Raw genomic sequence first — 21,431 nt, forward strand, 5'->3', positions numbered from 1 at the left:
CTGTTTTTATTATTTGGGTTTTGTTAGTGTGTTTTCTGGGTTTTGTTTTTTTTTTTCCCTCAGTATTCACACCTGTCCTGTATCAGTGTGATCAGCTTGGTCTTCTGTCTCCTTTCAGCCTGCACTTGTCACCTGTTCCCTATTCCTTCATTAGTTTTTACGGAGCCCCTTTGGTGACATGGTCAAAAAAAAAAAAAGATTGTGGCCACCAAATAAGTATAACGTGCCAATGATGCTGTTGGACGAAGCCGTGCAGTTACAGTAGCGCTCACTGTATGTATCATGTTGCCAAGGGAACTTATAGCCTATCAGTGATCAGAATCTAGTTTGTATTGATTGCAGGTTGTTGTTGCTCTGACTGAACTACTGAATGTGTCTGTAGTGTTCTATGGACATTTGTCCATCAATAAAATCACAGAAGATTAAAAGTTCTTTATATTATTGATCCGTCTGACGTTTACCTGCAGATGAAATGTGCTATAATTCCTTTAAACCATTATGTTAACACTTTGATGATGTTTTATGCTTGGTCCTGATTTGCTGAAGTCTGTTTTACACACTGCTATATTACAGCTAATAGAAGCCTGATTAGAAAATTGCACAATCCTTTATTACCACAAACAATATCTGATCAATAAAAATCATTCCACTTTGATTTGCCAAAGACTAAAGTGATTTCATATTTCATTTGGTTTCGTGCTCGCGTTATATCTACTTTGTGGCCACAATAAAAAAAAATTCTGACCATGTCACCAGAGAGGATCCATAAATTTAGTTAGTATTTAAGTCTTGGTTTTCTGTTCAGTCTTGGTCAGTTCTTGTCTGGATTTCATCTGTTCTCTGCATTTGGGTCCACCTGCTCTGCTCTCTCCAGTGTGACACGGAAAAAAAAGACAAAAATGGGTCTATGGTCAGTCCCTTACGATTAAAAAAATAATGTTTCTTGAGCTTCAGCAGTGTGAGTTAGTCATATCAAGTGATATCTGACACATTTACAGTCTTTTTAGCATTAAATTCCCTCTTAGTGTTTCCCTGTTGAGCTGTGGTGGAAATATAGCAAGCGTGACGTTGATAGTGACCCTAATGAGGCTGGGCCCACCCAAATGTACAACTGGCCCTTCCTAAATGACTCAGAGAACATGCATTTTCTTAACTTGCAGACACGTAGCAGACGCAGTAACCACAAGGCTACCATGGTTGTCTGTGGGAGGAGTACGCTAAGATTATTTTTAAAAAGGGTTTGATGATGTGACGCATGAAGTACTTTCCAAAAGATGACCACATTTCACACTTCTCTACACGCTGTAAACTGGTTCAGACCAGCAGTGTGCTCAAATTAACTGCGTGAAACGTCACTTCAACCTTGCAAATTGGTTGTACCACAAGCCTCAAAAATGGGCCTCATACATTCTGTTCATACACAGTCTAATTTATCTGTCCTGCCCTTTTTATTCTTTTTATGTTAGTTGGAGCATAGTTTTAAAAGCTGAACCAAGGAAATGCAAATTGGCTTCAGTTACGTGCTTTATATACATGACATCTGTTGCATTGTTTAACTATAGGTAACAGTGTTTATCTGTATGATCCCTGTTAAATAAACCAATAAAATAAAAACCTTGCACATAAGTTATCTAGGAAACATGAACTTTGGTTAACTTGTAAACTCTTTGCCCGCAGTTGTTTAAAACTGTTTCTTATGTTAAGTTTGTCTTGGAAAACATATTAATTCATATCATTTTTTAAAAATAAATCAAATTTCAACATAATATTAGAAGCACAAAGAAGTGAGATACATGCAGCGCTCACCTGTCAGTCTGTCAGTGAAGGCATCAGATAGAAACTGCTTTGATGTTTCCTTCTGTGCAGCTTTTATTGACAGGAAGAACTGATCTGTGGTTATTGTGTGATACTGCTGCTCAGATGATGCTTCATCATTTCCTGTTTTTTTTTGTTTGTTGCTTGTTAGAGGATCACAAAAGAAAAAAACATTGTACTGGAACTGTTGCTATGTCACTTAACATCACATTAGCTCTGCTGCAGTCGAGAAGTTGGTATAAAAATCAGGCTTTGATCTCAGACTGGCCCACCAAAACCCACCTGCAGACACAGCTTCTCAAATGTGAATATTTTTGGGTTCTTTTGTCCTCTGTGACAGTAAACAGATCATATTTGGGTTTCAGGCAAAAAAGACCTTTGACGACATCATCTTGGGTTTTGGGGAACAGTGACTGACTATAAACCTTACTTGCAGCGCTGTACAAAAGGCAATATTGGACTCAGGTTTGAAGCTCAATATGTTGGCATCATGAGAAACTAGATGAGATAATGAATCCATTGGTACCAATCATGTGATGCTAAGCTGCCGGGGGCAGAAAAACAATAGTTAGGTTAAATTTGTGGTATGAAAAGGTAAAAAACACTTGAAATATGTTCCTGCCACTATGCTGACACTTTCTGTGAGCACTTACACTGAACTCCACCACACTGTGGTCACACTCAGATGTGACTCAGTGAACTGGATGGAGGCTAGAATACGTGATCATTTGTTAACCAAATGATCACGTATTCTGTCCTTTGTCTGATCTTGCACACAATCTTCATCTCAAACCAGTTTCTCTGACATACTACAAAACAACCTGCTGCCTGTGCACTTCAATGTTTGGTTGAATTGTTCTTCAGTTTAGTGACGGAAATGTTTAAAAACTGGTCTCAGTGGCTGGTCTTAATAAGAATGTGTCTCTGTGTAACAGGCACACATATAAACACATGTGGTTCATCATATGAAATGCATTTAGTCTTTACCATTATTGTTTAATTTTCTCATGACAAATTATTACATGTGAAATATTAAAACTTCATATGTGTCAGATGTGATGAATTGACACATTTTACAGATTTTTACATGTCATAATCGCTAATCACTTGGCTTAGCTGGGTTTTCACCCTCACTTGCAGTGATTGGTTGTTTGGTTGTTTGGGTCTGGGGATCCCCAAAGCAGATTATATGGTATTGTAAGGTCAGGGAAAGTGTTAAAAACAGGAAATGTTAGTGTTTTGACTGATAACGTCTGATAAACGACGGATGTCACAGTTATTTTGAGTTATTTAAATGTGAAACAGCTGTATGCTTCTGTTGGTGTTATTTTTCTCACATCTGCAGTTGTGCTGTTGTTGTTTTTAAGTCACGTGTGATGGACGGTGTTCATCAGTTGGTGTGGATGATGCTCAGCTGCCCCTCGTTCCTTCTTGTCTCTGTTTGCGGTATTTGCTTGTTCCTGGTGAACACTCTCTCCAGGTTCAGATTGGTCCGAAAGGCCTTACAGCTGAAGAAGTAGATGACCGGATCCAGACAGACATTGAAGACTGACAGTAAGATGGTCCCTTCAATCAGGTAGTGCAACACCAGGCGTAAGGAGCAATACTTCCTCAGTAAGGCATAGGGAATGAGAGTGAGGTGGTAAGGCACAAAACAAACACAGAAGACGCTGACCAGCACCAACATTTTCCTGTTTGACCTCATGAGCTTCTTGCAGCTGGAGGATTGCGGCCGCCTCTGCTGTGCCTGCAACACACTGCGGGAGGCGCTGTAGTAGAAGAAGATCATGCAGACAAGGACAAACAGGAATGTGGTGGCGGAGCCGACGTGGATGATTTTGTAGAATACAATGACCTGGGGGCTTTCCAAGGTGTCACATTTGTCAGGGACAAAGGTCAATTCTGGCTTGGTGAGGAACCAGAGGGTGATGTAGGAGGTCATAAGGGCCAAGAAGAAAACCCAGGTTACCGTGGAGATGATGCGGGCAGCCTTCACTGTCCGCAGGATGTGAGTTCTTAAAGGATGGATGATTTTAAAATACCTAGAGAGAGAAGAGGCTGTTTTTTTTAAAAACATAGCAGACAACAAGGATGTGCTGATGTTGCTTCCTGGATCAAATAAGACCAAAGCCATCCAGCCTACCTGTCAGCAGCGATGTAACCCATGAACAGGATGCTGGCGTACATGTTGAGGTAAAAGGCGCAGGAGACAAAGGTGCAGTGGACCAGGCGGAGGGTGAAGGAGCTGCTGACGTAGTTGGCTATGTAGAAGGGGAGGCAGAGGCAGAGCAGGAAGTCAGAGGCTGCCAGGTTCTTCAGGTAGACCATCATGATGCTGGACACCTGCCGCTGAGCTGAGCAGAAGTAAACCTTCAGGGTGAAGCTGTTGAGGACCAAACCCACCTGGAGAAGAAACGGCAAGGAATGAGAGGGTGAAGAAAACAGTGATTTTACTGACTTATCTTTGTGGTCTACATCATAAATTGTATAAATGTGGATAATAGAGCGCACAATGGATCTTTCCTTGAAAACATTCATACTTTTCTCTTGAGTGAGAAGCTCAAACCGCGCCTACTTTCACACCTCCACATACTTGATCACTCACTGTAGGACATTTTGGATTGGCTTGCTGTGATATCTGCTAATAGCAACTACAGCACGGTTGAAGTTTAAGGGAAAGATTGTGATTACATTTAACCAACTTTAACCACAGCTCTGTGACGGGATCTGCTGTGCTGTTATTCCTGCATTGGCACTGAACACTTGTGGGATTGGGAAATTTAGTTCTCTCAAGATTTCCAAGTGAATTACAGACTAATGGAACAACAATCATGGAATCCACTATCAATATGCTGTTTAGTTTGTGCCCCAATACTCTTGAGCAAACATTGCTTACTCAGTAAGTAACCCAGTTATCCATGGTTCACTCAGGAGATGGTTACAGTTACACTTAGAGTGGACAAGTCTGGACTACCTAGCAAGTTTAAGGCTTAGATCTACCAGCACGGCACCATGCAGAGAAAGATCAGTGGCTACCTCCAGCCTAAGCAGTGCAGCACTCTATGGAAGAAGCAATAAACTCCAGCTCCCCTTCAGCAATCTCAGCGAGGAGTTCATAGTCTCTCGCACTGGAGAGGCGCTACTCTACCAGGACTCCAAGGATTCCAGAGTGGACCACAACCACAACCTTGTTTTGACAAAGCCCAGGGCAAGAACTCATCCTAGAGGAGGTATGGGCAGATGTCAAGGAGGACTAAACCTGCAGGGTGGTGGGCCAACTGGGAGGGCGTGCTGGTATGCAGAACCCCAACGGATCAAGTTCATGGTTCAAGCCATGTACGACGTCCTACCTAGTCTGGCAAACCTTCATGTCTGGGGTAAGACCCACTCTCCAGCATGTCTCCGTTGCCCTGGAAAAGGCTCTTGGAACATATTTTGAGCAGCTGCCCATCAGCTCGGAGGGAGGGCCACTACCACTGGTGGTATGACCAGGTGCTGACGACGGTGGCAGAGGCCATCTCGGATGCTGTGTCCAAGAACCATCAAGTTTGTGGCCCAAAACACACCACCTTCATCAGGGCTGGCAAACTCCCACAGGCACAGCCAAGACCAGCAGTTGGACTGCTCACTTCTGCTACAGATGGAGAGCTGAGAGTTGGCTTAGGGAGGCAAGTCAACTTCAGTATGCATTATTTTGTTTGTTTGTTTGTTTGTTTGTTTTTCTACAATGTAAAGCACGTTGTGTTACATTACCATGTATGAAAAGTGGAAATAAAGTCTGATTGATTGATTGAAAAGGGCTGATTGGTATAAAGGTCTTTTTTAACAGTTAAGGACAGATTCCTCATCTCATATCAGAGGAGATGGTTGTAGTGATGTAAGGCTCAGCTTGGCAGTGGGCAACAAAACAGGTGCTTTCACCATCAGTATTCATCAGAGATGAGTTCAGGCAGTTTCAGGTGCTCTACAGGCTCCATCTGTCTAAGAGCAGGTTGGCTAGAATCATGTAACTAAGAGCCAGCCAACCTGTCATATGTTTGGGCAGGTCACAAATTAACTAAATTCTGGACAGATATATTCACAAATTTTTCACTCATTTACAACAAAGATATCGATCCTAAACTCTGACCTCTATCTTTGGTTTAGCACCAGATGAGATGCAGTTATGGCAAACACCTTAAATACCTTAAATACACTGTCTGACACTCTTCTCACAAGTTCTATAAGGTCTGGCTACAGTTTCCATTTTATTTTGAACATGAATTCCCCTCTGCTAGTCAGTCTAATCATAAACCCTAACCCTTTCTTAATCTATGTCATTTAGATTATTATAAATATTATTTATGTATCTGACCTCTGTCAGCCCAATTGGTATTTGGTGTAGTGTTATCCTTTTTGTATTACTTTTCTATGAATATGTTTGTTAACAGACTGTGATGTGAATATTTGAAACTCACCACAAACACCAGACTGTAGGCCAGTGCAAAGAAGAGGTGGCCTGATTTATCAATGTGTTCACATTGACTGTTGACTTGGCTCTGGGTGTTAGCTGAGGACTGGTTGGATGATGAGGTCACGTTCATTTCTGTCTCTGGAGTTTCTAACAGTGGGAAGACAGTTATGTAAAGTGTCAAAGTTAAAAGTTATTTAAATAACATTGAAAACAGGAACTGGTGGTAGCAAATCAACACAGCAGCACGGTGTATGTGTCAAACCACTAAGTGTCAAGCCAGTCAAGTCTAACTTGCAGACTCTTCTGTGGTTTGTCACTTCAGTGTTTGGCTGTAATTTCCTTTTTTGGCTCATTATTATAAACAGTGAATGAATGTGATATTTTATTCACCATACGTTTAGTTTTCTCTGAATCATCTTTCCTTACAGCCCAGATTCCCCTCTGTTTCTGGAGTTTGATTTGGAGGACTTGTTCTAATTACTCTCATTTACCCTTTACATACTTTCAGGTAAAAAGGTTACAATTGTTGAATCAAAGTCTTCCCTTCAGTCTATCTCCAAATTTTTTGATAGTTTAATTTCCCAAACAGTTTGTTCGAGTATAAAGTTACGTGCAGCACTCACCTGTCTGTGTTCCTGGTGTGGAGGTGGGATATAAGGTGTGGCTAGTTTTGTGCAGCAAAGCTGATCATGATGGTCATTTGCAAGTCAAAAAATAAAACATGAAAACAAAACATGACACCCACACAAACAGACATAATGTTCACTGATGCTGCTTCTCTGTCATAAGAAGAATATTATGTGTTAAAGTAACATAAACCAAGTAAAGGCCTTAAAAGTTAGATTTTTGGATGTAGAGTTATGTATATTTTTTCGGGCTTTTTTGCCTTTAATGTACAGGACAGTGGAGATAGACAGGAAACAGGAGGCGGAGAGAGGGGGAATGACACACAGGATAAGACCGCTCAGTGGGGGATTCGAAACCGGGATCGCCTGCAACGAGGACTATAGCCTCAACACATGGGGCGGGTGCTCTACTCGCTGAGCTATGCTCAACCCCACAATTGTTTTTTTAAGTATATTTTTTGGGCTTTTTGCCTTTATTGTACAGGTTAGTAGAGAGAGACAGGAAACAGGAGGCAGAGAGGGGGGAATGACATGCAGGATAGGACTGCTCGGTGCGGGATTCAAATCGGGGTCGCCTGCAGCGAGGACTGTAGCTTCTACACATGGGGTGGGTGCTCTACCCACTGAGCTATGCTCAACCCCAAAAGGTTACAATTGTTGAATCAAAGTCTTCCCTTCAGTCTATCTCCAAATGTTTTCATAGTTTAATTTCCCAAACAGTTTGTTCGAGTATAAAGTTACGTGCAGCACTCACCTGTCTGTTCCTGTTGTGGAGGTGGGATATCAGTTGTGGTTCTGACTAACAGTTTTGAGCAGCAAAGCTGATCATGATGGTCATTTGCAAGTCAAAAAACAAAACATGAAAACAAATCATGACACCCACACAAACAGACATAATGTTCACTGCTGTTGCTTCTTTGTCATAACAAGAATATTATGTGTTAAAGTAACATAAACCAAGCAAAGGCCTTAAAAGTGTTTGTGGTTTTTATTCGAAGCTTGATAAGCGCAGTTTCAGGAGCGGGAACACACACCAATTACACCCCTTCCGGCTCCTATGTAAACAGACCTAACAACTTCCCCCTCGTTCACTCTCGCTTTCGAGTTTCACGAGCAGGCAGTCTCAGTCAAGCTTTCATGGTCATCCCAGAAACAGATCGTACTTCCCGCATTGCATCAACAAAACTTGAACAAATGCTACGATTAGCGAACTCACCACGGATCACAAACTGCAGATCAACCCGTCCGAATTGACTGAAGATTCGTGGGAAACCGGTTCTCCTGTCGTCACCCAGTCACGTTACATCACTGTGAGGACGCACAAACCTGGAAAAGAAAAAAGGAAACAACATTTGAAGACGTCAACACTGTGATTTCATACTTTTCTGATACAATTCAATCAATTTAACATTTTTTTTTAGAGTTACATAAAAACTCACCTGCTTCAGACTTGCTGTTTTCCTCCTTCTGCTCTGTCGACTTTAATGGAGTGACTGCTTGATCTGCCTCTCTGAGGAGAAAACTGGTCGGTACATTTCTTCTTTACTGGAATTCATGTGTGCGTGTGTCTGCATTCCTGTCACTTTTCATGCACTTGATCCTTATGCTAAACACTGAATCTAAGTCAAGATCAAGGACCAGGTGAAGGGACATTGATGTGCTGTTCATGTTGTCTGTAGAGTTGTACTGCCCCATCATGAGCTGAGCTGAACAGATAATCAGGACTTCAAAGCACCTAAAAGATGAAGCAAAACAAATGAGAAGAATATCAATCAGGAAATTCAGTTCCAAACTCTTTTCACTTGTGACGGCCTTTTAAAAGCCTACAACCATGTCAACTATGAGAGGAGCTATGAGGAGCTCAGGAGGAGGAGATTGAGGTTGTTTACAAAAGAAAGTTCCAACCAGAAGAAGATTGTAATGAAGATTGTAATGAAAGAAATGTATCTCATCAGTCTCTGACCTTCAGTACATGCTAGGGGAGACTTTGTCATCAAGGGTTTGTGGTTTGTTGTAGGAGCTGCTTTCCATCACTGTAAAGAAGCCCATAATCTCATGAAAACCTGAAGTTTACTGTCTGACTTTACTTTTAGCTGCCACAAATGACACCATGACATTTATTTAGTTGGGAACATTTTCACACAGGAAGCAGAGATCATAAAGTCCTACATTGTGCTTTTGAATATTAATTAATTTGGTGCAGTAAAAAGTTCAGGTTAGGATTAGTATTAAAATGTGTGTATTCAGGTGAAGTACAAATACCTGATGATTGTATTAAAGTAAAGTATTTGAGTAAATGGACCAGTTAAAATGAAGAAAATAAAGTTTATCCAGCTGCTACACTTTTAAGGGGAAATATAAAATGTCAAAGCTTCCTGTTTCAAAGTGATAATAGTAAAATGTATTAGGGCTTTGTCAATTTTAGAAGTTTGAATAATTGTCTTAATATGAATAATAAATATTGATTGTACATAAATATTTATATACAATCACAGGTTTGAACCCAACCTTTCTCCCGATGAGACAAAAACAGTCTAAGCTCATTGTTGATGCAGCAGCACCACCTGCTGTCCAAACCAACAAACTACCTGCTGCTATCCACAAGAAAACATGACAACCACAATCAATGTTTCATTCACTGACATGATATGAGTTTAACGTGATGTGAGTTCACAGTAACGTGATGTGAGTTCACAGTAACGTGATGTGAGTTCAATGTGATGTGTTTACAGTAACGTGATGTGAGTTCACAGTAACGTGATGTGAGTTTACAGTAACGTGATGTGAGTTTACAGTAACGTGATGTGAGAAGCATCTGATGACAGACTGTCTCTATAATCCAGCTGCAGACATGAAACTCGTCGATCTTTTACAGTCGTGGTTTTTATTTTTTGGGGACAAAACTGCTCAGGATAACTTCACGGACTATTTTTCTGTCCGTTGCCATGGCGACGCTGGCATTTTGTTTGGAGGTGTGCGCGCGCTCGGGCGGAGAGAGACGTGCCAGGCTTAAAAATACTTTATAAAAGATATAAATATGAATAATAAGAAAAAGTGTAAAAGATTAAAATGCATAAATGCAGGACAAGAAATGATGGAATATGTTTAAAAGTAATGTTGAGTATTACAGTTGATTTGGGGTAAAGTTCATTATTAAAATAAGAAGTTAAATAATGTTTATCACAGCAGTGTATAGTGCTTAATGTGCCATCTAGTGTCCTGTTCAGGTATTGCAACAACTAACAGATTACAGTAAAATCAGGACTGAAGACACAATAACTAAAATATATAGGTGTCTTGGATATCTAGGTTTGTTATCTATGATTAAATGTAAGTGTTGGTGCAGTACTGTGTGACACCAGCAGAGGGCGCACTGTCTCCATCTTTACAGTCAAATGCCTCCTGATGCTTTTACTACTTCTCTACTTCTTCTATCAGGTCTTTGAGATCTGCATGAACCGTTGTCTCAACCAGTATAGTGCCTGACTGCTCTCTGCTGTGCTTTAAAGACACAAAACTTACTGTAGTTCTGTACAGTTTGAGGTACTTGTACTTTACTGTAGTACAGTTTGAGATACTTGTACTTTACTGTAGTACAGTTTGAGGTACAGTTTGAGGTACTAGTACTTCACTGTAGTACAGTTTGAGGTACTTGTCCTTTACTGTAGTATATCTATGTGTTGCTACTTTCTACATCTCAGAGGGAAATATTGTACTTTCTACTCCACTACATTCATTTGAGCTTTGATTTTGAATCCAGCCCTCAAAGGGTTGATGATTTTGGTTTCCACTGACTGTTCTCAATCAATTAAACACTGTACATCAGTAAAGATTTTCAACTTGAATAATTCGTTCATCAAGATCTGATGTGTGATTCAACTGTTCCCTTCATATTTTTTGTTATGTGATGGAAAACATGCAGCCACATTTGTGGAATTGCAATGGACTTTTAATAAGCACTTAATATGTGTAAGTACACATAAATCCACACCAAAATAGCTCTTTATGTATTCAAAAACACATCATACGTGAGATGAATTAGCTCATGGATAATTTTATTGAGCTACTTATTAGGGTGAAAGGCAAGCTAAACCAACAATAAGTCAATTTAATTCAAGAGCTGAGCAATGATCAATTTATCAATCCAAATTAAAATCATTAGATCAGTGTCAGAAATAAACTACACTCTATCATGAACCTCTAAATGCTAGAGATGTCAGGATGGAAATCACACAGTAAATATCAGAATCTTAATCAATAGCATACAAATCAATGTAATCTGTAAAGACACAGGAGCTAAAACAGCCTGTTTCAGTCAGAGGCTGAACTGAGGGGGTGCATTAAGGACCAGTAGAAGATAAATAAGGAGTTTTTTGAACTGTGAATCATGCACAGTGGTGGTCCAAAAATAGAAGTTTAAAGCTGAAATGACCATAATAGGTTCTCTTTAAGTCCTTAGCTCAACTAAAAATGAAAGTTCAAAATTTAGCATGGAAAATATAAACTGAGTAATGAGTAATGAATGAAATGAATCACCAATATGTAACTTGTCAGTGAGGTGATTTGTCCCCCAGCGCAGCAATGTCACTCACTGATATGTTTTTAATAGTTTTTCAACAACAGCAGAGGAATAAGATATATGAGCTTTGGTGCACACACAGTTCTACATCAGTTCATTGTTGGTTTGGATCCAAACATCTTCCTGATGTGCTCAGCAGTGTCTCACTGCTGGTGGCTCTCGGCTGCCCTTCATTTCCCCTCTTTGCAATGTGGATGTCAGCTGCGCCCGGAACGCCTTAGAGAAGAAGAAGTAGATGAACGGATCCAGGCAGACATTAAGAACTGACAGCAGGACAGTCAGCTCCTTCAGGTAGTAAAACACTTTCCTCAAAGAGCACTGCCTGTATAGGAAGATGTAGGGAAGGCGAACCAGGTGGTAAGGCACAAAACAAACGCAGAAGACGCTGACCAGCACCAACATTTTCCTGCGTGACCTCCTGAGCTTCTTGCAGCTGGAGGCTGCCAGCTGTCTCTGCTGTGCCTGCAACACACTGCGGGAGGCGCTGTAGTAGAAGAAGATCAGAGAGACGAGGACGACCAAGAAAATGACGGTTAAGGAGATGTCGATGACTTTGTAGAATATATGGACCTGGGAGCTGTGAAAGCTTTCACACCTGTCAGGGACAACAGTCAGAGCTTCCTGTGTGAGGAGTGACATGGTGACAAGCGAGATCAATGGGGCCAGCAGGAAAATCCAGGTTACCGTGGAGATGATGCGGGCAGCCTGAACTGTCCGTAGGAAGTGATTTCCTAAAGGATAGATGATCTTCAGATACCTGGAGACAGGAGAGGCAGGCATCAGCAGATAATTTCACTGAATATAAGTGATACTAATTATTAAACCACAGATTTCATGAGGACATGTCAGACTTTGGACTTTACTCCTGCAGTGATACGAGGACTTGACCATTTCAGTCAATATAATGTGGATGCATATAAAACAGATAATAAAGTATCAAACCTGTACAAAAAAGTGTTAACTTTGCTGAACACAACATATTTTTGTTACCTACCTGTTAACAGCGATGTAACCCATGAACAGGATGCTGGCGTACATGTTGAGGTGCAATCCAATAATGGCAAAGTTGCAGTAAACCAGGTGGAAGGTGACGGAGCTGCTGATGTAGTTGATGATGCGGAGGGGAAGGCAGAGGCAGAGCAGGAAGTCAGAGACTGCCAGGTTTCTCAGGTAGACCATCATGATGCTGGACACCTGCTGCTGAGCTGAGCAGAAGTAAACCTTCAGGATGAGACTGTTGAGGACCAAACCCACCTGGAGAGGAAACAGAGATTGACATGTGTGCTGATTGGCAGACAGAGGAGGAGGAGAGAATGTGACTGTTATCTGAATATTTGACACTTACTACAAACACCAGAGTGTAGACCACCATGAAGAAGAGATGAGCCTTTGTGTCTGTCTGATCACATTGATTGATATCATCAGTGGTCTGGTTGGTAACTGAGGTTACTGTCACTCCTACCAGGTCATCCATGTTTGTGGAGGTTCTAAGAAGACAGAACACAAATCTATCATCTTTATACTGTTAAATACAGTTTGACACATTAATTATATATCCTACTTGAACCATCAGCTGACTATATTGTATTATGTTACAAATGTTTGGCTGGAAGAAACCTTTTAGATTCAGTCTAAAGGAGGTCCAGGTGCCTTGTGTCTCTTAAACCAGCAGTCAGGTGTCCATATAACAGTGACGGAGGTTTTCCTCTCTGTAATCATTCCTCTTGTTCATATTGAGTATTAAAAGATCTCCTTCAAATGTGCTTTCAATGTAAAGTGATGGAGGACTGTATCCACAGTGTTTCCACACAGTCATTTAAAGTAGATGATCAGCTTCTATTGAGCTTCAGCTGTCTGAGTTAGTCATGACTCAGAGAACATGCATTTTCTTAACTTACAGACACAGTAACCACAAGGCTACCATGGTACTTCTGAATAGATTACCACATTTCACATGTGTCAACACGCTGTAAACTGGTTCATACCAGCAGTGTGCTCAAATAAACTGCGTGAAACGTCACTTCAACCTTGCAAATTGGTTGTACCACAAGCCTCAAAAATGGTCCTCATACATTCTGTTCATACACAGTCTATTTTATCTGACCTGTTCTTTTTATTCTTTGAATGTTAGTTTGAGTATAGGTTTAAAAGCTGAACCAAGGAAATGCAAATTGGCTTCAGTTACGTGCTTTATATACATGACATCTGTTGCATTGTTTAACTATAGGTAACAGTGTTTATCTGTATGATCCCTGTTAAATAAACCAATTAAATAAAAACCTTGCACATAAGTTATCTAGGAAACATGAACTTTGGTTAACTTCCAAACTCTGTGCCCGCAGTTGTTTAAAACAGTTTCTTATGTTAAGTTTGTCTTGGAAAACATATTAATTTAAATCATTTTTTAAAAATAAATCAAATTTCAACATAAGATTAGAAGCACAAAGAAGTGAGATACATGCAGCACTCACCTGTCAGTCTGTCAGTGAAGGTCTCAGATAGAAACTTCTTTGATGTTTCCGTCTGTGCAGCTTTTATAGACAGGAAGAACTGATCTGTGGTCATTGTGTGATGCTGCTGCTCAGATGATGCTTCATCATTTCCTGTTTTTGTTTTTGTTGTTGTTGCTTGTTAGAGGATCACAAAAGAAACAAATTTTTTACTGGAACTGTTGCTATGTCACTTAACATCACATTAGCTCAGCTGCAGTCGAGAAGTTGGTATAAAAATCAGGCTTTGATCTCAGACTGGCCCACCAAAACCCACCTGCAGACACAGCTTCTCAAATGTTAATATTTGTGGGTTCTTTTGTCCTCTGTGACAGTAAACAGATCATATTTGGGTTTCAGGCAAAAAAGACCTTTGACGACATCATCTTGGGTTTTGGGGAACACTGACTGACTATAAACCCTACTTGCAGCGCTGTACAAAAGGCAATATCGGACTCAGGTTTAAAGCTCAATATGTTGGCATCATGAGAAACTAGATGAGATAATGAATCCATTGGTACCAATCATGTGATGCTAAGCTGCCGGGGCAGAAAAGCAATAGAGTTAGGTTAAATTTGTGGTATGAAAAGGTAAAAAAAATCTTGAAATATGTTCCTGTCACTATGCTGACACTTTCTGTGAGCACTTACACTGAACTCCACCACACTGTGGTCACACTCAGATGTGACTCAGTGAACTGGATGGAGGCTAGAATACGTGATCATTTGTTAACCAAATGATCACGTATTCTGTCCTTTGTCTGATCTTGCACACAATCTTCACCTCAAACCAGTTTCTCTGACATACTACAAAACAAACTGCTGCCTGTGCATTTCAATGTTTGGTTGAATTGTTCTTCAGTTTAGTGACGGAAATGTTTAAAAACTGATCTCAGTGGCTGGTCTTAATAAGAACGTGTCTCTGTGTAACAGGCTCACATATAAACACATGTGATTCATCATGTGAAATGCATTTCACAGAGTAACTTGTTTAATTATGTTTTCACTCATTGCTCATTTGGTGAATAGTCTTCACCATTATTGTTTAATTTTCTCATGACAAATTATTACATGTGTCAGATGTGATGAATTGACACATTTTACAGATTTTTACATGTCATAATCGCTAATCACTTGGCTTAGCTGGGTTTTCGCCCTCACTTGCAGTGGTTGGTTGTTTGCGGGTCTGAGGATCCCCAAAGCAGATTATATGGTATTGTAAGGTCAGGGAAAGTGTTAAAAACAGGAAATGTTAGTGTTTTGACTGATAACGTCTGATACACGACGGATGTCACATTTATTTTGAGTTATTTAAATGTGAAACAGCTGTATGCTTCTGTTGGTGTTATTTTTCTCACATCTGCAGTTGTGTTGTTGTTGTTTTTAAGTCACGTGTGATGGACGGTGTTCATCAGTTGGTGTGGATGATGCTCAGCTGCCCCTCGTTCCTTCTTGTCTCTGTTCGCGGTATTTGCTTGTTCCTGGTGAACACTCTTTCCAGGTTCAGATTGGTCCGAAAGGCCTTACAGCTGAAGAAGTAGATGACCGGATCCAGACAGACATTGAAGACTGACAGTAAGATGGTCCCTTCAATCAGGTAGTGCAACATCAGGCGTAAGGAGCAATACTTCCTCCGTAAGGCATAGGGAATGAGAGTGAGGTGGTAGGGCACAAAACAAACACAGAAGACGCTGACCAGCACCAACATTTTCCTGTTTGACCTCATGAGCTTCTTGCAGCTGGAGGATTGCGGCTGCCTCTGCTGTGCCTGGAACACACTGCGGGAGGCGCTGTAGTAGGAGAAGATCATGCAGACAAGGACAAACAGGAATGTGGTGGCGGAGCCGACGTGGATGATTTTGTAGAATACAATGACCTGGGGCCTTTGCAAGGTGTCACATTTGTAAGGGACAAAGGTCAATTCTGGCTTGGTGAGGTGCCACAGGGTGATGTAGGAGGTCATAAGGGCCAAGAAGAAAATCCAGGTTACCGTGGAGATGATGCGGGCAGCCTTCACTGTCCGCAGGATGTGAGTTCTTAAAGGATGGATGATCTTAAAATACCTAGAGAGAGAAGAGGCTGATTTTTTAAAATCATAGCAGACAACAAGGATGTGCTGATGTTGCTTCCTGGATCAAATAAGACCAAAGCCACCCAGCCTACCTGTCAGCAGCAATGTAACCCATGAACAGGATGCTGGCGTACATGTTGAGGTAAAAGGCGCAGGAGGCAAAGGTGCAGTGGATCTGGCGGAGAGTGACGGAGCTGCTGATGTAGTTGGCTATGTAGAAGGGGAGGCAGAGGCAGAGCAGGAAGTCAGAAGCTGCCATGTTCTTCAGGTAGACCATCATGATGTTGGACACCTGCCGCTGAGCTGAGCAGAAGTAAACCTTCAGGGTGAAGCCGTTGAGGACCAAACCCACCTGGAGAAGAAACAGCAAGGAACGAGAGGGTGAAGAAAACAGTGATTTTACTGACTTGTCTTTGTCGTCTACATCATAAATGAACCAGTCTTTCCTCAAAAACAATCATACTTTTCTATTGAGAGAGAATCTCAAACCCCCTACCTTCAGACCTCCACATACTTAATCAGTCACTGAGTGAAATGATTATTGATTATTGTGTTTGAGTTTTGGATTTTTCTAAGTTGTCAAATAAATCCTTGGTTTTGTACTTTTACCTCAGTTTTCCTCTTGTTTTTCCTCCAGTTATCCCAATTCAGACTCCCCTCTTCCCCTAGACATTTTCGGCATTGTAACAACAGGTCTGACAACATACAACTCATCAATTGTACTCAGACCAATATTACCACATAGACACCCTTTGGAGGAAGTGGAAGGAGGAAGTAAGCAGTTGCTCTTATACTTACATCCAGTCTTAGGAGGGTTTCAGAATAAAAAATAACCCTAACCCGAAACCTCTGTTCCCTCTTCCCTTTAGACTTTTAGACCCTTTTTCACTTATCTTCAAGAAATATTTGATCACTTATTTAGAGAGATATGATGGTGTTTCCTCACTTCCTGTTTTTAGTAAGTTTTAGGTCAGCTTTGTTAAACCACATTTTTGTGGTTGTGTCTAGATAGATGAGTTACTGAACGTTAAGCCTGCCTATGACAGCTTGGTATGGTTCCTACAGTATCTCACAGAAGTGAGTACACCCCTCACACTTTTGCAAATATTTTATTATATCTTTTCATGGGACAACACTATAGAAATGAAACTTTGATACAATTTAACAGTAAATCTATAAGCTATGCAAGCTGTACACGCATATCAAAGTTTCATTTCTATAGTGTTGTCCCATGAAAAGATATAATAAAATATTTGCAAAAAAGTGAGGGGTGTACTCACTTTTGTGAGATACTGTATATGAGAATATTCAAAGGATAGATTCCCCATCTCATATCAGAGGAGATGGTGGTAGTGATGTAAGGCTCAGCTTGGCAGTGGGCAACAAAACAGGTGCTTTCACCATCAGTATGCATCAGAGATGAGTTCAGGCAGTTTCAGGTGCTCTACAGGCTCCATCTGTCTGAGAGCAGGTTGGCTCGAATCATGTAACTAAGAGCCAGCCAACCTCAGTCATATGTTTGGGTAGGTCACAAATTAACTAAATTCTGGATAGATATATTCACAACTTTTTCACTCATTTACAGCAAAGATATCGATCCTAACCTCTGACCTCTATCTTTGGTTTAGCACCAGATGAGATGCAGTTATGGCAAACACCTTAAATACCTTAAATACACTGTCTGACACTCTTCTCATAAGTTCTATAAGGTCTGGATACAGTTTCTCTTTTATTTTGAACATGAATTCCCTTCTGCTAGTCAGTCTAATCATAAACCCTAACCCTTTCTTAAATTAAATTTCATTTAGGTTATTATAAATATGATTTATTTATCCGGCCTCTTTCAGCCCAATTGGTATTTGGTATAGTGTTATCCTTTTTGTATTACTTTTATATGAATATGTTTGTTAACAGACTGTGATGTGAATATTTGAAACTCACCACACACACCAGACTGTAGGCCAGTGCAAAGAAGAGGTGGCCTGATTTATCAATGTGTTCACATTGACTGTTGACTTGGCTCTGGGTGTTAGCTGAGGACTGGTTGGATGATGAGGTCACATCCATTATTGTCTCTGGAGTTTCTAACAGAGGGAAGACAGTTATATGTAAAGTGTAAGAAAATTATTTAAATAACATTGGAAACACAGGAACTGGTGGTAGCAAATCAACACAGCATCATCAATGTCACATGAAAAGGTTTTCGGTTACTTGAAACTTGCAGATTTCTTCTGTAGTTTGACTTGTAAATTAAGTGGTTGGCTGTAATTTCCTTTTTTGGCTTATTATAATGAACAGTGATATTGTATTCACCATATGATGTTTAGTTTTCTCTGAATCATCTTTCTTTACAGCCCAGATTCTCCTCTGACCTCCAGCTGTTTCTGAAGCTATTTGCACAAAATCTGCATTAGTAAAGAGCTTTACCTTAACTGGCTTGAAGTGTGACCCACACCTTGATCTCCAGCCAGTCAGAATAAGCCTGTTTACCTACAGTAATGTCTGCAGCTGTAAGACAGTATTCAGAGTCTGATCCTGAATCAAGAGGCTGAAAGCAGGATGTTTATAATATTGTACCAAAGGTATCTCGCACAATGAAAATCATTATTCAAATCTAGCTGCAACTATACTTTAGCACACTTCCAGTATCCTGCTTTGCTCATTATGTTGGCTGAGATGCAAACTCCATCTATAGAAGTTGGGTTTGTGGGCTCATGCTAAAGCTTCTTGCACATTTGTTTTGACTTTCTGGTGTGATGTAGTATCAAGTATCACCTTATTTTGTTCTCACCCATATTTCATACCTTTCCTAGTTGCCTTAGTTGCTCAGATTGGTTAGGGTTAGGGTGAGAATATCAGGGTCAAAGCCAATCACAGGCAAATATTTACTCAACACTTGTCATTCTTGAGAAGGGAATTTCAAAATTCAGAGAGATATAGAAACAAGCAATTTTACAGAGTAGGAGGTCCACCATCACCCTCATCCATCCCAAGGATATACAGGATTATAATCAGAGACCTTCTACTAAAACTCTGTCAACCTGTTCAGCAGAATGAGGATGAATATCACCAATCAGTCTGAGGATTACTTCTCTCCATAGCAGAAACCGGCCACCATTAGACCCCAGACGAGCTAAACATACAGCTTCACAGGACTTCTTAATACTCTCATTGAACCTTTACATACTTTCAGGTAGTTATTCATTTTAAATTGTTGAATCAAAGTCTTCCCTTCAGCCTATTTCCAAATTTTAGATTAGTTTGTTTGTTCAAGTATAAAGTTACGTGCAGCACTAACCTGTCTGTGTTCCTGATGTGGACGTGGGATATCAGGTGTGGCTCTGACTAACAGTTTCGAGGAGCAAAGCTGATCATGATGGTCATTTGCAAGTCAAAAAACAAAACATGCCAGCTCTCATGCTGGTTACAACAACTCTGAACTACGTTTTCTTCTTCTCTTAGCGCATTAAACAAATTGTTTCATGTTGCCTCAGCAGCACCACCTGGTGGCGGAACTCAAATAGCGCGCAACTCATCAATGAACTAAATGCATTGTAAATGAAACCATTAAATGAACAGAATTACACACAAAAATAAATCAGGGGGGGTCTCTAAATTCACAATATGAAATACCAACAATAATAAACATAAACAGTCTTGAAATAACTGACTCCTCACAACATCATTTTTATTTCTGAGCTCAACCAGACATTTAAATTGACAACAATCTATTCTTTTTTAATAAAAAAAATTAGCTACTAAAATATTATTCTGTTTAAACCTGCAGTGTTTACCGAGCTGCGGAGGAAAAAACGACACGACAAAAGAGAGCAGCACATTTCAGTTTCTGTGAATTTACAGTAACGTGATGTGAGTTTACAGTAACGTGATGTGAGTTTAACGTGATGTGAGTTTACAGTAACGTGATGTGAGTTTACAGTAACGTGATGTGAGGTTACAGTAACGTGATGTGAGTTTACAGTAACGTGATGTGAGGTTACAGTAACGTGATGTGAGTTTACAGTAACGTGATGTGAGTTCACAGTAACGTGATGTGTGAAGCATCTGATGACAGACTGTCTCTATAATCCAGCAGCAGACATGAAACTCGTCGATCTTTTACAGTCGTGGTTTTTATTTTTTGGGGACAAATCTACTCAGGATAACTTAACGGACTTTTTTTTCTGTCCGTTGTCATGGCGACGCCAGCATTTTGTTTGGAGGTGTGGCCACGCTCAGGCGGAGAGAGACGTGCCAGGCTTAGACTTTATAAAAGATATAAATATGAATGTAAAAAGTGTAAGAGATTAAAATGCATAAATGCAGGACAAGAAATGATGGAATATGTTTAAAAGTAATGTTGAGTATTACAGTTGATTTGGGGTAAAGTTCATTATTAAAATAAGAAGTTAAATTAGGCCTATGTTTAATCACAGCAGTGTATAGTGCTTAATGCGCCATCTAGTGTCCTGTTCAGGTATTGCAACAACTAACAGATTACAGTAAAATCATGACTGAAGACACAATAACTAAAATATATAGGTGTCTTGGATATCTAGGTTTGTTATCTATGATTAAATGTAAGTGTTGGTGCAGTACTGTGTGACACCAGCAGAGGGCGCACTGTCTCCATCTTTACAGTCAAATGCCTTCTGATGGTTTTACTACTTCTCTACTTCTTCTATCAGGTCTTTGAGATCTGTATGAACCGTTGACTCGACCAGTATAGTGCCTGACTGCTCTCTGCTGTGCTTTAAAGATACAACACTTTTTGCAATGGACTTTTAATAAGCACTGAATATATGTAAGTACACATAAATCCACACCAAAATAACTCTTTATGCATTCAAAAACAAATCATACATGAGATGAATTAGCTCATGGATAATTTTATTGAGCTACTTATTAGGGTGAAAGGCAAGCTAAACCATCAATAAGTCAATTTAATTCAAGAGCTGAGCAATGATCAATTTATCAATCCAAATTAAAACTATTAGCTCAGTGTCAGAAATAAACTACACTCTATCATGAACCTCTAAATGCTATAGATGTCAGAACGGAAATCACACAGTAAATATCAGAATCTTAATCAATAGCATACAAATCAATGTAATCTGTAAAGAGACAGGAGCTAAAACAGCCTGTTTCAGACAGAGGCTGAACTGAGGGGCTGCATTAAGGACCAGTAGAAGATAAATAAGGAGTTTTTTGAACTGTGAATCATGCACAGTGGTGGTCCAAAAATAGAAGTTTAAAGCTGAAATGACCATAATAGGTTCTCTTTAAGTCCTTAGCTCAACTAAAAATTAAAGTTCAAAATCTAGCATGGAAAATATAAACTGAGTAATGAGTAATGAATAAAATGAATCACCAATATGTAACTTGTCAGTGAGGTGATT

The 21,431-nt window shown here is 40.1% G+C and overlaps 3 protein-coding genes across 3 annotated transcripts; all 3 read right to left on the reverse strand.

Annotated features, from left to right (window-relative positions):
• Positions 1-3,205: 3,205 nt before the first annotated feature.
• Positions 3,206-8,943, reverse strand: LOC128360037 (P2Y purinoceptor 14-like). Its single transcript, XM_053320350.1, has 6 exons — positions 8,867-8,943; positions 8,478-8,629; positions 6,892-6,951; positions 6,273-6,415; positions 3,959-4,218; positions 3,206-3,857 (listed from the first exon to the last, which is right to left on the reverse strand). The coding sequence occupies exons 1-6, from the start codon at positions 8,941-8,943 to the stop codon at positions 3,206-3,208; spliced, it is 1,344 nt and encodes a 447-aa protein (XP_053176325.1).
• Positions 8,944-11,605: 2,662 nt separating this feature from the next.
• LOC128360038 (P2Y purinoceptor 14-like) lies at positions 11,606-12,947 on the reverse strand. The gene is made up of 3 exons (XM_053320351.1): positions 12,819-12,947; positions 12,468-12,727; positions 11,606-12,230 (listed from the first exon to the last, which is right to left on the reverse strand). Exons 1-3 carry the CDS (start codon positions 12,945-12,947, stop codon positions 11,606-11,608), a joined length of 1,014 nt encoding a protein of 337 aa, XP_053176326.1.
• A 2,425-nt stretch (positions 12,948-15,372) lies between these two features.
• Positions 15,373-18,827, reverse strand: LOC128360039 (P2Y purinoceptor 14-like). Its single transcript, XM_053320352.1, has 4 exons — positions 18,824-18,827; positions 17,974-18,116; positions 16,125-16,384; positions 15,373-16,024 (listed from the first exon to the last, which is right to left on the reverse strand). The coding sequence occupies exons 1-4, from the start codon at positions 18,825-18,827 to the stop codon at positions 15,373-15,375; spliced, it is 1,059 nt and encodes a 352-aa protein (XP_053176327.1).
• Between the last annotated feature and the right edge of the window lie 2,604 nt (positions 18,828-21,431).

This window comes from Scomber japonicus, chromosome 6 (genome assembly GCF_027409825.1).
Source record: "Scomber japonicus isolate fScoJap1 chromosome 6, fScoJap1.pri, whole genome shotgun sequence".
NCBI classification, from domain to species: Eukaryota; Metazoa; Chordata; class Actinopteri; order Scombriformes; family Scombridae; genus Scomber; species Scomber japonicus.

Bases quoted from the DNA above. Each gene is read 5' to 3' on its own strand.
- LOC128360039 (XM_053320352.1), bottom strand. The intron at 16,385-17,973 runs GTGAGTTTCAAA...TTTCTTCTCCAG, and splicing joins CCTACAGTCTGGTGTGTGTG to GTGGGTTTGGTCCTCAACGG. The intron at 16,025-16,124 runs GTAGGCTGGGTG...TTCTCTCTCTAG, and splicing joins GGTTACATTGCTGCTGACAG to GTATTTTAAGATCATCCATC.
- LOC128360038 (XM_053320351.1), bottom strand. From the start codon at position 12,947: ATGGATGACCTGGTAGGAGTGACAGTAACCTCAGTTACCAACCAGACC. The intron at 12,728-12,818 runs GTAAGTGTCAAA...TTTCCTCTCCAG, and splicing joins TCTACACTCTGGTGTTTGTA to GTGGGTTTGGTCCTCAACAG. The intron at 12,231-12,467 runs GTAGGTAACAAA...TCCTGTCTCCAG, and splicing joins GGTTACATCGCTGTTAACAG to GTATCTGAAGATCATCTATC.
- LOC128360037 (XM_053320350.1), bottom strand. From the start codon at position 8,943: ATGGGCTTCTTTACAGTGATGGAAAGCAGCTCCTACAACAAACCACAA. The intron at 8,630-8,866 runs GTACTGAAGGTC...TTCATCTTTTAG, and splicing joins GACAAAGTCTCCCCTAGCAT to GTGCTTTGAAGTCCTGATTA. The intron at 4,219-6,272 runs GTGAGTTTCAAA...TTTCTTCTCCAG, and splicing joins CCTACAGTCTGGTGTTTGTG to GTGGGTTTGGTCCTCAACAG.